Source organism: Melanotaenia boesemani, chromosome 7 (assembly GCF_017639745.1).
Source record: "Melanotaenia boesemani isolate fMelBoe1 chromosome 7, fMelBoe1.pri, whole genome shotgun sequence".
NCBI classification, from domain to species: domain Eukaryota; kingdom Metazoa; phylum Chordata; class Actinopteri; order Atheriniformes; family Melanotaeniidae; genus Melanotaenia; species Melanotaenia boesemani.
Window position 1 is genome coordinate 25,920,164 of NC_055688.1, and position 16,309 is coordinate 25,936,472.

At 40.3% G+C, this 16,309-nt stretch overlaps 1 protein-coding gene across 11 annotated transcripts in view; it reads left to right on the forward strand.

Annotated features, from left to right (window-relative positions):
* The window catches only part of LOC121642896 (CBL-interacting protein kinase 24-like), a 62,932-nt gene extending 47,846 nt beyond the window's left edge, over positions 1-15,086 (forward strand). For 6 of the 11 annotated variants that reach the window (XM_041989943.1, XM_041989954.1, XM_041989947.1 and 3 more), the window contains one exon: positions 13,828-15,086. In XM_041989943.1, the coding sequence (XP_041845877.1) occupies positions 13,828-13,899 (72 nt within the window). In that variant the 3' untranslated portion in view covers positions 13,900-15,086. Of the gene's footprint in view, positions 1-7,371; positions 7,462-7,676; positions 7,732-9,630; positions 9,820-13,032 lie in introns of all 11 variants that reach the window. The other 5 variants (XM_041989946.1, XM_041989950.1, XM_041989944.1 and 2 more) reach the window with 3 other exon arrangements.
* The last annotated feature ends 1,223 nt before the right edge of the window (positions 15,087-16,309 follow it).

The window sequence follows — 16,309 nt, forward strand, 5'->3', positions numbered from 1 at the left end:
GAGGAGGCACAGACACCATGAAAGGCGACTAAGATAATGCATTTTTTTCTATTATATTAATATATTTAGAATGCCAGAGAAGAGGATTGTGGAGACGATCCAGCGTTGCAATATTAGAATTGCTGGATAAGTTTAAAGACTTTATCATGCCTGTCTTTTATTATTATTATTATTATTATTATTATTATTTCTTTATAGCTTTTAAACCTTTATTATTTCTTATTTGTTCCTTGCATGTTTTTATATGTACAATACCTTGGTTCCTAAAGGTTGTTGTTAGTGTGCCTTATAAATAAATTGAACTTGAATATGAAACTATATTGCAGCATTTCTGGTGACATTTAGATTTTTTTCCTCGACTTCCGCAATATTTTTATTTGTCTCCTTTATTTGTCTCAACTTCTATCGGATAAAAGTTAATTTTGCGTTTGCGGTTTCCTTGCTCTCCAGAACCTTACATGACAGAGCAAACAGCGCCGCTAAATCCTCATTTAAATACTGCTGTTTGCTCCGCAAATGATAACAGGAGCAGTCTTAATAGATCAGGCGCTAATCGTAGAAACATAACCAGAGCAAAACTGCGCAGCAAATGTTAAATAGCGCAGCAGTTTTTCCCTTGTCATAACTCAGCCCCATAGAGTACTAATAATCACCTTCTGACTCCTTGGGTTTTTCTCTTCTCCTTCAGAGTGGACTGCAGGCCAGTGAAAACAAACTGCTTCTCTCCCGTTTCAAATATTTATCAATTACAATAGTATTAGAAATGTCCAAACAAAGCTCTGGTCTGGGTCGTATTACCTGTCCCTGGACTAATACAGAATGGAGTCTGGTGCCTGCTACAGTCAGCACTCTCTAACTGATCTCTGAACCCAAATTTATGGTCCTCTTCTTGCTATACACAGTTTTGCTGACTAATGTTGGAGTTGCAGAAATAGGGTCAGCTGCAGTCACAGGTCGACCACATGTGAATATCTGGAGCCTGCCTTGTGACATCCATCCATTTGTGGCTTCTTAGTAGCTTCTTATGTTCTGGAAGACAGGGACAACGAGACGATAGACAGACAAGCAAGGGATTTCCTCTGGACTCCGGTTGACTTTTTAACCGACTTTTTTGACTTTTTAAATTTCTTTTAAGTGTAACATCTCACAAGTTGTTTACTGGCAGACACAATTAGACAACCTCATCACATCTCATTTACCATCCAGGGTGGCCAGAGCAAAGGGCGTCGAGGCCCCAAGAGCAAAGAGCAAGATCCAGACCCCCCCCCCCCCCCGATTGTGATTGTACATATGTGACAGAAATACAAGGGGGTTATGATCTGTAAACACAACAACAGGTGCTGTGCTAGACCCAATGATGGGTATTTTTCTATCATAAAATAATAGAATAGAATAGAATAGAATAGAAGTACTTTATTCATCCCAAGCTGGGAAATTTAGGTGTTGCAGCGGTACAGTCATTTAGCAGTTGTGCTTCTTAAGGTAGCAAAAAAAAAATGAAAAACAGTATAAAAATTTCAATATTTACAAGACTTATACAAGGAGATATTTAGCTATACACAGTAAGAGTGAGAATAGCCAGCGAATAATATAGTCCAGTGCAATGATTAGTAGTGAAGATGAGGAGTTTAACTGTGCAAGGTTGATCCAGTCAGTGCAAAAATTCACCAGTTACAACAGTCACTCATATTGTTATCTCTGAGACCATGATGATGAGTTAAACAGTCTTATTGCGTGTGGCAGGAAAGATTTCCTAAAGCGGTCCTTGAGACAGCGAAGCTGTCTGAGCCTTTTGGAAAAGGAGCTCCGCTGTCTGTCCAGCACAGGGTGGAGAGGGTGGTCCGGGTTATCCAAGATAGATAACAGTTTGTTCAGTGTCCTCCTCTCCACCACTGCTTCTAAAGTGTCCTGTCTGCAGCCAATGACAGAGCCAGCCTTCCTGATCAGTTTGTTCAGTCTGTTGGTGTCACTGGCTGCAATGCTGCCCCCCCAGCAGACCACAGATGAGAACAGGGCACCGGCCACAACAGACTGGTAAAAGATTTCCAGCATCTTGCTGCACACGTTGAACGACAGCAGCTTCCTCAGGAAGTAGAGTCTGCTGCAGGCCTTCTTGTACACAGCTGAGCTGTTGGTCTTCCAGCTCAGTCTGTTATCAATAGTCACTCCCAGGTATTTATATTCCTCAACCGTGTCCACATCACTACCCAGGATGCAGAGGGGCTGTGGAGCTGATCCTTTCTTCCTGAAGTCTAACACCATCTCTTTGGTCTTGTCCACATTAAGCAGCAGGTGATTGTTACCCGCCCACTCCACAAATCCGTCCACCAGCCCCCTGTACTCCTCCTCCCGTCCACCACTTATACACCCAACAACTGCAGAGTCGTCAGAATATTTCTGAAGGTGACATGACTCTGAGTTGTACTGAAAGTCTGTGGTGTATAAGGTGAACAGGAATGGAGAGAGCACAGTGCCCTGCGGGGCTCCTACATCACTCATCACCACATCAGACAGGACACCGCCCAGCCGGACAAACTGCGGCCTGTCTGTCAGGTAATCAGCGATCCAGGAGACAGAGGACCCGCCGACACCCATCAGCCGCAGCTTCCCACTCAGTAAAGAAGGCTGGATGGTGTTGAAGGCACTGGAGAAATCAAAGAATGTGACTCTCACAATGCCTCCACTACCATCCAGGTGCGAGTGAGCTCGCTGCAGCAGATAGATGACAGCATCATCCACCCCCACACGTGGCCGGTAGGCAAACTGCAGAGGGTCGAGAGAAGGTTTCACCAGCGGCCTCAGGTGGGCCAACACCAGCCTCTCCAGCACCTTCATCACATGTGATGTAAGGGCAACTGGACGGTAATCACTGAGGCCAGATGGAGATGACTTCTTAGGAACAGGAACCAGGCAGGAGGTCTTCCAAAGTTGTGGCACCTTCTCCAGGCTGAGGCTCAGATTGAAGAGGTGCTGGAGAACTACAGACAGCTGGCTGGCACAGGTCCTCAGTATCCTGGGGCTGATACCGTCCGGGCCAGCAGCCTTGTGTCTGTTCAGTCTCTCCAGCTGTCTCCTCACCTGCCAGGCTGTTACAGTCAAGCCAGGGGAAGGGGTTGGGGCGGGGGGAGGTGTTATGGGTTGAAGTCCAGTCTGATCCAGTGGGCTCACTGTAGGGGGGGGAGGGGAGAGCAGTGGAGCAGTTGGAAGAGGAGGGGGGAGGTGTGGGATGGCTGGGGTAGGGGCAGAGGAGACAGGGGGAGTCTGAGAGCTAAACCTGTTGAAAAAGGTGTTAAGCTCATTAGCTCTCTCCCTATTACCATCAGTCAGTCTGCCTCTCCCCCCACATCCTGTGATCTCCTTCATTCCAGACCACACCTCCCTCATGTTGTTCTTCTGGAGTTTGGCCTCCAGCTTCCTCTTGTAAGAGTCCTTACACTCCCTCAACTTGTCCCTCAGTTGGTGCTGCACCCTCCTCAACTCCTCCCTGTCTCCAGACCTGAAGGCTCTCTTCTTCTTGTTGAGTAGGGTCTTCAGGTTGCTAGTGATCCACGGCTTGTTGTTTGGGAAGCATCTAACAGTCCTGGAGGACATGACAGTGTCCTCACAGAATTTGATGTATTCCGTGATGCTGTCCGTCATATTGTTGATGTCCTCCCCATGAGGCAGGCAGAGTGCATCCCAGTCTGTGCAGTCAAAGCAGTCCTGCAGGGCCTCCTCAGCCTCCTGTGTCCACCTCCTCACTCTCCTTGTGGGCACAGGCTGCCGCCGGACAATAGGCACATACTTTGGTGAAAGCAGAACCAGGTTGTGATCTGACCTGCCAAGGGGGGGAAGGGCGGTTGCACTGTATGCTCCCTGTGCGTTTGCATACAGTAGGTCCAGAGTTTTATTGTCCCGAGTGGAGCAGTCCACATACTGAGTGAAGTCAGTCAGTGTTCTGTCCATGCTAGCATGATTAAAGTCCCCTGTGATTACCATGAAGGCATTTGGTTGCTGCGTCTGCAACCGGGAGACGATGGAGCTGATGACGTCAGCGGCGGCCTCCGCATCAGCTGATGGGGGAATGTAAACAGTTACCACAATGGCTGATGTAAACTCTCTTGGCAAGTAATACGGCCGTAGCCCAACAGCCAGCAGTTCCACGTTTGGGTTGCAGAGAAGTTCCTTGACACGGACGTGTCCGGGATTGCACCAACGTTCATTCACATAAAGCACAATCCCTCCTCCCTTCTTCTTACCGCTGTCTGTCACGTCTCTGTCCGCCCGCACGGTCACAAAGCCGGGTATAGCAACGCTGTGGTCCGGAATATGTGAGTGCAGCCACGACTCCGTAAAACTCAGTAAACTGCACCCACGGTACTCCCTCTGTGTTTTAATCAGCGCCGCCAGCTCGTCCATCTTGTTCGCCAGAGAGCGCACATTCCCCATTATGATGGCAGGAACAGCAGGCTTGTATCTCCACTTCCCTGCCTTCACCCTCACTCCGGCTCTGCATCCCCGGCGTCTCCTCCGTAGCTCCTTCGGGATATCGTGCCTGACCCCCGGCGACAGTACAGGTTTACTCAGCGCTAACAGCTGGTCGCGAGAGTAAACAATGGGCCTGCCACTGTGAGCGTTGCTCCGGGTTACGAGGAGTAACGAGAGCAGCAATAAAAGTGAAAAGAAGAACTTGGAGCATACAAAAACCATTGCTGTTCCGTTGCAATAAATAATAAACACAGCGAAAAACCAAAGGAAAGATAAAATAAATACTAAATAAATACTAAATAACAGTAAAAGCACCCGCAGAACTGGAGCTGCTGCAACAGGCGTCCGACCAGGACGGAGGCGCCAAGCAAAACAAAAAAAAAAAAAAAAAAAAAACACACAAAGAACTCAGAGTGAAGTCAGCTTCATCGCGATGGGGAGAGACGGTGGTTCAGCACTCAGAGAGTGTCTGGTGTCAACTCCGAAGTCTCAACCCCAGTGCAGCCTTTTTATTGAGCAGCTATCACACTTCAGTAGAGCAAGCAAAGTTCTCGCAAAGTTCAAACAGGGAAACACATTAGCATACAACACTTTATGACCCTTATCACACAGAGCTGTGACCACCACATCCTGTCCTCTGCAGGGTGGGTGAGACCGCAAATCATTACCCATCCTTAAGGGAGAAACTTTAAACTGTTAACTTTAAACTGTCAACTTCACTTACTCTAACACCCAAGGTACACTTTAAAGTGCTGGAGTGCCAAGAGCAAGACCAGAGCCTCCTTCTCAATGGTGGAGTAGTTGAGCTGGTGTTGGACAAACTTATGGGAAAAGTAACACATGGGATGATCAGCTCCGTCATTACGTTCCTGCAGTAGGACAGCACTAGCTCCCACAGCACTTGCATCAACTTCCAGCTTAAACGGCCTAGTCATGTCTGGTGCAGAAAGTACAGGTGCATGAACCAATAGTGATTTGACATTTTCAAAAGCCAAATCACCTGGTTGCAACCAAACACAGATATTTACATACAAGACCGAGGCCAAAGCCTGGGCCGTAACATGCATAATCAAACCGAGCCTGCCTGTTAACATTTGCTAACATTACAAGTTGTGTTTCTTGCTCAGTTTTACTCAGCAACAGCAGCAGCAAGATACACAAGGCTTTTCATGTCAGCTGGCTGTCTATGTAGCACGTATGAATAACTCGTCCTGCAATATATCTTGACCGTGTGGGTTACTGGTCGGTCCTCTCATCAGGAGCATACACAAACTAAATTAATAACTTTTAAGTATTTCTTTCTCTCTCTCTCTCTCTCTCTCTCTCTCTCTCCAGTAGACAAAAATAAAGTTGGAGATCACAGACTATCAGATTCTCCCCCTGGAGACAGATCTGTATGATTGCTGAGCTGCTTCTCCAAACCTGTCAATACTCCCGTTTTGGCCTGAAAACTCCCATTTTTTAGGGAGTTGAGTCCAGTTGGGTCAAGTCAACTGGACTGGGTTTAGTTTCTTAATGATGTTTCACTCTTATCCAGAACAACAGTTCAGTTTTGAGTCATCCGTCTGTGTCAAGTGCAGTGTGGCGTCTGGTCTTTAGGATGAAGCGGTTTCTCTTGGATAATGTGACTGGGTTTTAAAACCTCAGATATTTTGTGTTTGTTAAATGTTCCAGTTACATGAGGAATGGTAACATCTTCCCTTTTCTTTTTCTTCTCATTCTTTCTCCCTGTATGGTGTTTGTGCTAGGAGGCTCTGCCCTACCAGGATGAGGAGCTGAAATAGTCAATCTGCTATTGTGTCCTTTTAGTCTTACAAGAGGCATTACAGTCAGAGCGCGGGACATACTCAATGAGGAATATACACTTCTGAAAATCAAAATTTGAAACATTGTTTCTATGGTTCAGTTACATCTATGCATTTAAAAGAGTTCATCTGAAAAGTCAAGATGTAAACCAAACAGTGAAGTGACGTAGGCAAGATGCTAGAAAAGAAGCTTGTGCTTGGGATACTTCTGCACAGTTGCACTTCTCTTATTTGCGTCTTGCATGCAAAAGTGAAAAAGTTAGCATAACAATGTATAATGTATAACAGCTAAACAAATGTCTAACCCATTTAGTCACAATCTTTAAGAGCAGTGTTCAGGTGTTTCGTTGCTTTCTCTTTGGCTTTTGCTTTGATGGAATTGTTGTCTACTCAATACGAAAGGGTTCTGATGACCCCCAGCTTATGGAGAGAATTGAAAAGAAAGTACTGGTCTGTTGATTGGATTTATTTATTTTTGTGTATGTTTCAGATGTTACTGAAAGGATAGATAACTAAACAGGTAACAACTGTGATAGGGAAAATTATTTGTGTAGTGTGTTTGTCTTTCCAACATTTTGTCCATTATTGGCTTATAAAGAAAATGCAAACTCAAGCATTACCCTAAACAGAAAGGTGGTGTTTTCCTAGATTAAGAATTATATAGTCATTTCTTCACTTTGCAGCACTTTGAAGATGGATAGCTGCCTTCATTGCTCATTGATGGTTTAGCCGCATTAAAATCAGCCACATGAGGCTGTCTGTTAGTTGAAAGGGTGATGGGTAGAACCTGGCTTTTTGTTGAGGTGTACTTGGGCAAAGTAGTAAACTGCACATTGCCTCTGATGTGCTCATTTGAGTGTGAATGTTTGTTATAGGGAAGAGCACCAAATAAACATTTCCTAGGAAGTGCTATGTGAGTGTGTGTTTGACTGGGTTAATGTGACTTACATTGTAAAAGTGTTTTGAATGGTCAAAAATACTAGAAAAGCAATACAGTCTATTAGTGTTAACATTTTAACAAAGAATATTGGAATTGTATTGAAATTGTACTGGACTAACTAATTTGACTAATTAATGTATTTGTCCTGTGACTCAACAGAAGGAAAAACACATCAAATGCAGATTCAAAACAAAACTTAAATTATTTGGCACCTGAAGTCTTCACAGTTGGGACCTATGATTCAAAAAGGTACACAGCTTTTTCTACCATCTATCTATCTATCTATCTATCTATCTATCTATCTATCTATCTATCTATCTATCTATCTATCTATCTATCTATCTATCTATCTATCTATCTGTCTGTCTGTCTGTCTGTCTGTCTGTCTGTCTGTCTGTCTGTCTGTCTGTCTGTCCATTCGTCCGTCTGTCTGTCTGTACTAATCTAACATTATTTGTTTTTAGTGACATCTGGTCAGTGGGGTGCATACTTTTTGAGCTTTGTACCACAAAGTCAGCGGTAAGTTTCACCTAAGACATTCACAGGAGCATTTATACTTATTTACCAGTCAAATCCATCATTTTAAATTTTAATTTGTATTTTTGGTGGCCGTGGTGGCCTTGGTCCCCTGTAAATTTGATTGGACACTCCAGGTGCCACCACAGGTGATCGACAGGTCACTGGAGCACGAGGACAGAAATGTTTTCATAGACCTACATAGATCCCCAGAGCCACTGCAGTTTCCTTTTTACTTATCAATTTAAAATGTTGACATTTGGCTTCCGGTTTCTAGAAGACATTTTGTCCCTGTGCAAGTACAATTACTTTTGTTATGCAAGGCTTTTAATTTGATGTCATCATGAAATTATGCAGCATGTGCTAATCTAGTTATATGGTAGCACTACATTAATTTTATCAATGAAAGATGTTTTATGTCTCGTGTTTTTCTAACATGACATCAGTTGCAAGCAGTTGCAACTAGCAGTTACAAGTGCAAGGATGTTTGAGAGAGGGACACAATCATTTTGTCTCTTTGTTTATGGAGCCCCCCTACCCCATGTATAAAAGTCTAGCTATCAAATCAAATCAAATCAAATTTTATGTATATAGCACCTTTCATGCACATGGCAACACAAAGTGCTGAACACGATAAAAACAAATCATGCATATTCAATACAAGATTTAAAAGCCTTCACATCAAAATTATAACAAAAAATAAAATAGGCACACCTCATACACACACAGGCGCACACAAACTCACACACATACAAACCAAGCTTCATGCACACTCGCCCCGCCCACCTATACCCTATTTTGTACAAAGATGAACTCCCATCCCCAATAACTGTCCCTGAACTTATAAGTATAAAAGTAGTTGAAAACATGAAAACATCTGGCTTGACACTGCTGTGAGGAAACAATATCTTGGGGATCCAGTCACACCAGAAGCCAGCGTACCCATGACCACAGAGGGTGCCCCCACAGGAACCACCCAGGCCAGGGTAGGCCGAGTGTTCCACAGCCACAGGGCTGCAGAGCAGGACCCCCAGCCGCCCAGACAAGGGAAGTCACCATGGCAACAACCCTGCAGACAGAGCAGGCAGAGCCACCGGTGTGAAGGATCCCCAGGAGGAAAACACTGGAGTTAAACAGTAAAAACAAGAATAAATAAACGTAAAAACAATAAAAACTGATAAGAGTGACAAGATAAAAATGCAGATAAAGGAGTTCAGGAAAAATATCAAATAAAATAAGATGAATGAATGAACGAACAAATGAACGAACGAACGAACAAACAAACAAACAAACAAACAAACAAACAAACGAATGAACGAATGAATGAATGAATGAATGAATGAATGAATGAACGAACAAATGAATGAATGAATGAATGAATGAAAGAAAGAATGAATGAATGACTGAATGAATGAATGAATAAATGAACAGTAAAACAATAAAACAGAAAGCCATGTAAATAGATAGTAAAAATATAAGAATATATGATTAAATGAGTAAAATTCTAAACAAAAGCAAATAAAATTCAGGTATAAGCTAGACTAAAAAGAAAGGTCTTGAGCCTTTTTTTTTTTTTTTTTCGTTTTGTTTTGTTTGTTTGTTTGTTTGTTTGTTTAGCTATGCCACTTCTTTTTGGCCAGATACATATATACATAATACAGAAGGGGAAAATATAGGCCATTGTCTATCATGGTTTATAAGAAAAAGGCTGACAAAAAAAATAACAAAACACCAGTACAGTTTTTTGTGTTATTCACCTACTCTCTATGTTTAAGAATTTCAGCAACGTGTAGCAATATATCTGTAAGGAATTGGGAAATAAGGTAACCTTTTTTTTTTTTTTTTTTTTTTTGTAAATGGTGGTACTTCTAAAGTATTGTTCTCTCTGATTTTCTCCTCTAGTTCTCTGCAGAGACTGCAGTCACACTTATACCTAAAATAATTAGTGGTGCTTACCCAGCTCTCCCAGAACACTTCTCACCAGCTCTTTGTGAACTTTTGAATGATATACTGCAAAAGGATCCTGAACCAAGACCAACAGCCAGTGAGATCTTGGCACATCCGATTTTTATTAGTTGCCTCAAAGAAAAGGTATGACATTTCTATACTCTTGTAGCAGTTTTATGAGTGGCTACACAATTATTATTGTTACGCTAGAATCTTCTATTTCATTGATTCTTCACAAAATTAATCCAAGATATGTAACTCAGTGTGTGGACATATGTCCTACAGCAATGATAAAGTGAAATGTTGCCCTGACCATTTCCACCACACATAAGTCTGATTCTCTGAGCTGGTTTGTTTACTTCCTCAACTGTGGGTCTGTGTTTCAACTTTGTATTTGACTATATCAGTCCTAAGTAATTCTTAATTTCTTTATTCTTCTGAAACATGAGTAAACTATGTTCTGTAACATTTAAAAGGATTGCTTAGTTTTGAGAATGATGCATCATAGTAAGCCTATTTATAACATTACAGTTTAGTAACAAGATTTTTTTACATTTTTACATTTTTACACTCTCTTAGCAGTTTTCTGAGTAGCTACACAATTCTAGAATCTTCTATAATGTTGATTCTTTACTAAATTAATCCATAATATGTAACTCCAGTCAGTGTGTGGATATATGTCCCAAGGCAATGATTATATGAAATGTTTTCCTGACCATTTCCACCACACATAAGTCTGATTCTCCGAACTGGTTTGTTTGCTTCCTCATCAATGGGGCTGTGTTTCAACTTTGCATTTCACTCTATCACTCCTAAGTAATTCTTCTAACTTCATTTCTTTATTCCTTTGAAACTTTCTGCAAGTTCTGCAAAATCTAAAATCTAGAGGAGATGCATTTTATGTCAAGTAAGTTTTAAGATACACAACTAAATAACAGGGTTGGTTAGTTTTGAGACTGATGCATCATAGTATGCCTCTTTATAATATTATAGTTCCAGGAACAAGACTGGCTTTTAACCATCTTAAATATTTACATAGTCCTAATTAGTGATGTGCTGATTGATGCTGAAATATCAATACTGTTAGGGAAATTCTCCCCAACACAAGCACTGCAAAGCTAAACACAGAGCATTACTTCATGTGTACAATTTTACTTGCAGGGAGTGTATGCACCATTCGAGTATGATACACACACTGAGTTCTTTCACATATTACAATGCATTTATAGGGGAGTTTCACGAAGTCCTTCCCCTGTACATAAAACAGTACAGAATTACACAGTTTCAGGATTTACAGGCTTCAGTGTTTTCTACTAAGATAAGATATAGGGAGTCAGGGGCACAGTGATCTTCGTTTCTTCTTATCGTGGTTCGGTCTTAGTTCCCGAGCACACACATAGAGAAAGAATGCAGCTGAATACATTTCCTACTTCTTAATGATTAAAATGCAAACTGGTACAGAGTGGATATAAAGTAAATACTAAATTAATTTCTAAAACTAATAAATGATTATTTCAAAGTATAATACTGAATTATTATAAATTATGATCAAGTATAATGAAAATAATGATAATCATTTTGATTTTAAATTTGCAGTTTATCACAAGCGGGAAAACAGTGGAAAGTAACTATAATATTAGGATCTTGTCTAAATTATACACAATCAGTAGGAACTACTTTTTCTTCTGCCTGCCATAGTCATATGTGAAAGAAGGCACAGCAGCGGGCCGATAACTAACTCAGTACTAACTCAGTACTTACTCAGTACTCATTCAGTCCGTAGGGGTCACATGTGGAGCTAAACAGCAACAGTGCCGTGTGATGTGTGTGGGAAGACATAAAGGTTTTACAGCAACAGCATCTGAGTCAATCATAACACAAAATATAATGTAATTGCGATGAGGATCAGTCCATCACTAATACACCCCAGAACTGCAGAGTAATCAGAGTATTTCTGCAGATGAGAGGATTTACAGTTGTATTGGACGTCTGAGGTCTACAGTGTGAAGAGAAATAGTGAGAGTACAGTCCCTTGTGGTGATCCAAGGTTGCTGACCACCATCTCAGACACACAACCTTTCAGTCTCACAAACTGGTCTGTTTTTAGGCAGTCATAAATCCAGGTGGTTGTGTTGGTGTCCACCTAACATTTATAGAGCTTTTCATATGACAGAGCAACTGAACTGTGTTAAAAGTTCTTGAAAAATAGAATAACATGATCCTGAAATTGCTGCCTGATTGGTCCAGATAAGTGTGGACTCTCTGAAGCAGGGTGATGATGGCGTCTTCAACCATAAGCCCATTATGATAAGAAAACTGTAATGGGTCCTGAAAGGTTTTCATTTGCTGATTGAGGTGAGCCAATAACACCCTGTAGTCATTTAGTTCAGTTGGTTGTGATTTTTTAGGTACATTAATAGGACATGCTGTTTACCACAGCACATAAACTGTTACCTGACTTAAACTAATGTTGAGTAAGTGCTATAGAATTCAACATAGTTGTACTTATCAGGTTTTCAGAACCCTGGGGTGACACCATATGGACCTGGAGCCTTTTTCCGTTTCAGTCTCTTCGGTAGCTTCTTTACCTGCTGCAGGAGACAGACAGGTTAGAGGTGAGGCAGAGGAAATCTGAGTGTTCTGATATCAAGGGAGATGTAGCTGTGTCATATTAGCTTTACTTGAACTTTAAATGGTAAATGGTAAAATTAGGGTCGGCATGGGTCAGTGGCTAGACTGTTCACCTTGTAGCCTGAGGGTTGCCATGTCGAGGTGTCCCTGAGCAAGACACCAAATCCCAAATTGCTCCTGATGGGTCGTTGTTGAGGTCCTTTGCATGGCAGCTTCCACCATCAGTGTGTGAATGGGTGAATGTGATGTATAATGTAAAGCGCTTTGGGTATCATTCCAGGTCCAAAAAGTGCTATATAAATACAGACCATTTACATTCACAAAAAGAATATGTGCTTCTATATTCACACCCCTAAATCTTTTGGAGATACCTTCAAGTTTCATAGCTAAAACTGTGAAGTTAAAGTTTTACAGTTTTTCTACTCTCAGATGTAAGTCGCTTTAGAGAAAAGCATCTGCTAAATGGCTGTAATATAAATCTTACTGAAGAACTGTAATTGTGATCTGAGTACACTCAACATCATTCTTGGGTTTAGATGAGTGTGATCAAAAGTAAGTTTATTACATGGATGTGAGTAATGGCTTTTGGTCTGCTAAAAAAGCATGTATACGCTTTTTTTATTTCTTTTAAATGACATATTTGTCTTTTTTCATCCCTTCTATCTTTACCAATGTGTTATGTTTTTTTTATTTTATTTTTATTTATTTTATTTAATTTTTTCTCAGTGTAAAACAACCGTGGAGGATCTCTACACCAAGCTGAACAATCTGAGGACCCTGGCTGATGGTTTGGAGAATGTTCATGAGGGTACCACCATTGGCAGTCTGACGGGAGGAGTAATTGGAGCAGTGGGTGGGATTACATCCATAGTGGGGCTTATACTGGCCCCTTTCACTTTGGGAGCCTCTCTTATTGTCACTGGAGTTGGTGTGGGAGTAGGTGCACTTGGTGGAGTCACTGCTGGTGCCTCCAACATCACTAATATGGTCAACCAGTCCTCTGATCGTAAAGCTGTTCACAATCTCATTAAAGAGTTTGAACAGAAGATTAATGCAGTTGTCATCTGGCTCCGGGAGATTAGTGACAGTTTACAAACCCTCAGTAACCAATGTCCACAAGCAAGTGACACTGATGGCAACTTCAACACAGAAAACCTAACCAGACTTGGCTTTAGGGCAGGAAAGGGCATAGGTGGCATTGCCGAACTCGTGCGACTAGCTCAAGTGGTAAACATTGGCAAGATTGCTGCACAAGCATCCAGGACAGTGCGTGTTGCAGAGGTAGCAACAGGTGTGCTTTCTGGTTTATTCATAGCGGTAGATATCTTTTTTATTGCCATGGATGCAAAAGAGATACACAACATAAAACAAGCCAGGGCAGCAGATCAGGGACTTGAAGAATCAGAGCCACCGGACAAGCTTCCACTACAAAAACCTGAAGTCAAATCTGAGATCATGAGATTTGTTAATTCAGTCAGGGAGGCAGCTGACAACCTCAAAGAAGTGTTGGATGAGCTAGAGGACATGATCTCATCCATCCCCTCAGTTCAGGCAGAAAACGAGCTAGAATGGCAGAATATGGAACTAATGTAACACAAAAGTTGGATTCAGTCAACTAGATCATGGAATTCATGATTATTTGTCCTGGGGTAATTTTCTATGCAGTAAATTACCTGCATTATTTTATGGTTTGTTTAAGTATGCTACAGCTTATTGGGGTTTTCATTATGATCAGAAGTGCTGCTGACTTGAACTTTTACATCACAGACATTAATGCAGCAATGATGGTGTGGGACATTTGGATTTTAGTTTAAATTCTAACAAGCCGGATGGTATATCAAAACAGAAGCTTTTTACTTGAACTATTCAATTTTAATTTTCAGGTTTAACTTCTTCTACATAATGTTCTAATTATGAATTGTGTTATGATAATTTTGAGCTTGCAAATATGGCCATCAGTGATGATTTTATTCAAGGTAATATCTAGATGGGGATGTGGAATATTTCTTTTTGTAAGGGTAGACGATGTACTATTTTGTGTTGATTCAAGGAGTTTTCTGCAGTATAAATTAGGTTTGAAACCTGTCATGTAATGGGACTCCATAAAAAATAAATCATTATTAGTTTCTCATGTGCACAAGAAAGTTTTTCATGCTATTTTTCTATCAAAAAGCATTTTTGGTGCTGAGTTAGACCACAGAAGCTTTATAATTCCCTCGAAGCACAAGCAGACACAAGTGGCTTTCTGGTAACTGGTTTATTTGAAGACTTCTCCAATTTCACCGTGAAAACTGATCAAAAATATTAAAAGAAAATAAAAGAAGATACAGTGTCAGTTTGACATAAAAATAACATGCACAGCTTGCAAATACCCTTTTGCTAAAGTGAAATACAAATTAAACAAACAAATACCTCATTGGCTGCATGCTCCTTGCAAGGGAATTTTCAGTCTTCGGGAAATATCAAAATCATTTACATCCTGCAGCATATCTCTCTTACCATTACAGTGCTTGCTAGTTGTTTATCTTTTACTTTAATGAGAGCAGCTCAACCGGATATAACTTGGGGGGTGTCAAAATAAAAGCACAAATACTTTACTCTTCTGTTACATAATAAATTAAACTTGAAATTCTTAATTATTTACTTGTTGCAAAAAAGAAACACAAACATACAATATTGGAAATAAAATAAGTATTTTAGACAAAATGACTGTCACAGTTATAAGCTTAAAAGATTAGACCACAAATGGTATAAGCTTTAAAAAAAAAAAAAAGAAAATTTAGTATTTGAAAATAAAATTTTGACCTCATGTAAATTATTACTTTTTCTTGATTTACGCTTGAAGAGCAATGCGTATTAAAAAATTGATTAAATTGGCAGAAGATTTAAAAAAAAAAAAAATTTAATTGAGGATCAAAATTGTATTTTTGTTCACATATTTGTACTTTTATCTTTAGAATGAGTATGAATTAATTGATAAAGAAATGTTCTTTCTGCTTGTGTGTATAAAATGTGTGTGTGTGTGTGTGTGTGTGTGTGTGTGTGTGTGTGTGTGTGTGTGTGTGTGTGTGCGTGTGTGTGTGTGTGTGTGTGTTTCTTTTGATGTGTGATTGAAAGAGAGGAAGCTAATAACATATGAAACTTTTCCAGTGGTCACTGCTGATGAACTCCATGAATCTTACCTGCACCACTGCAATTAAGCCACATATTGTTATTATAGTCATACAGTATAGGTGGTCTGCTACACTACCGTTCAAAAGTTTGGGGTCACTTTGCCATGGGATTCAATAGGGAAGTGACCTCAAACTTTTGAACGGTAGTGTATGTGCAGAGGACATTCCATGTACAGATTTTCATTCACACCAGACATTTTCTTGTGTTCTTGAGAAAAAGCGTTTTCTTTTCTTCAATGTTCCTAGTCCCATCCATAAGATGAGAATTAGCTGTTTTTCTCTCTCTGTCTATTTTTTGTGTGCTTAATTGTTCTTTAACAAATAAGGGGTTCAATAATTAATATTTTTAGCCAATGTAAATTACCAGTTATAATAGTAATAATAATTAAAATGTTTTCAATGCTGTATGAGCATTTTATTTGGTGATTACCACTATTTTTTTTTATTATTAAACTTATTTTTTTGTAATCAAGTTTTATGTGTAAGACAGCAAAGCAAGTCTCATAATAAAACTTTATTTGGGACTGAGGATTCTGTTTTGTTTTTAAAAGACACACACACATGGGGCTTTACAATAGTGAGGTGGTCAGCACTGTTGCCTCAAAGCAAGAAAGTTCCTGGTTTGATTCAGTTTCTGTGTTGTTTTGTTAAGGTTTTTTTTTTTGTTTGTTTGTTTGTTTGTTTTTTTGTTTTTTTTTTGTTTGTTTGTTTGTTTGTTATTTGTCATGCAATATGTTGCTGATAGATATGATGTGAACAAAAATACTTCCTGTTCATATGATATTCACTATAAGATATTTATTAAGAAGATGTCTCAGCTCAGTGTGTAC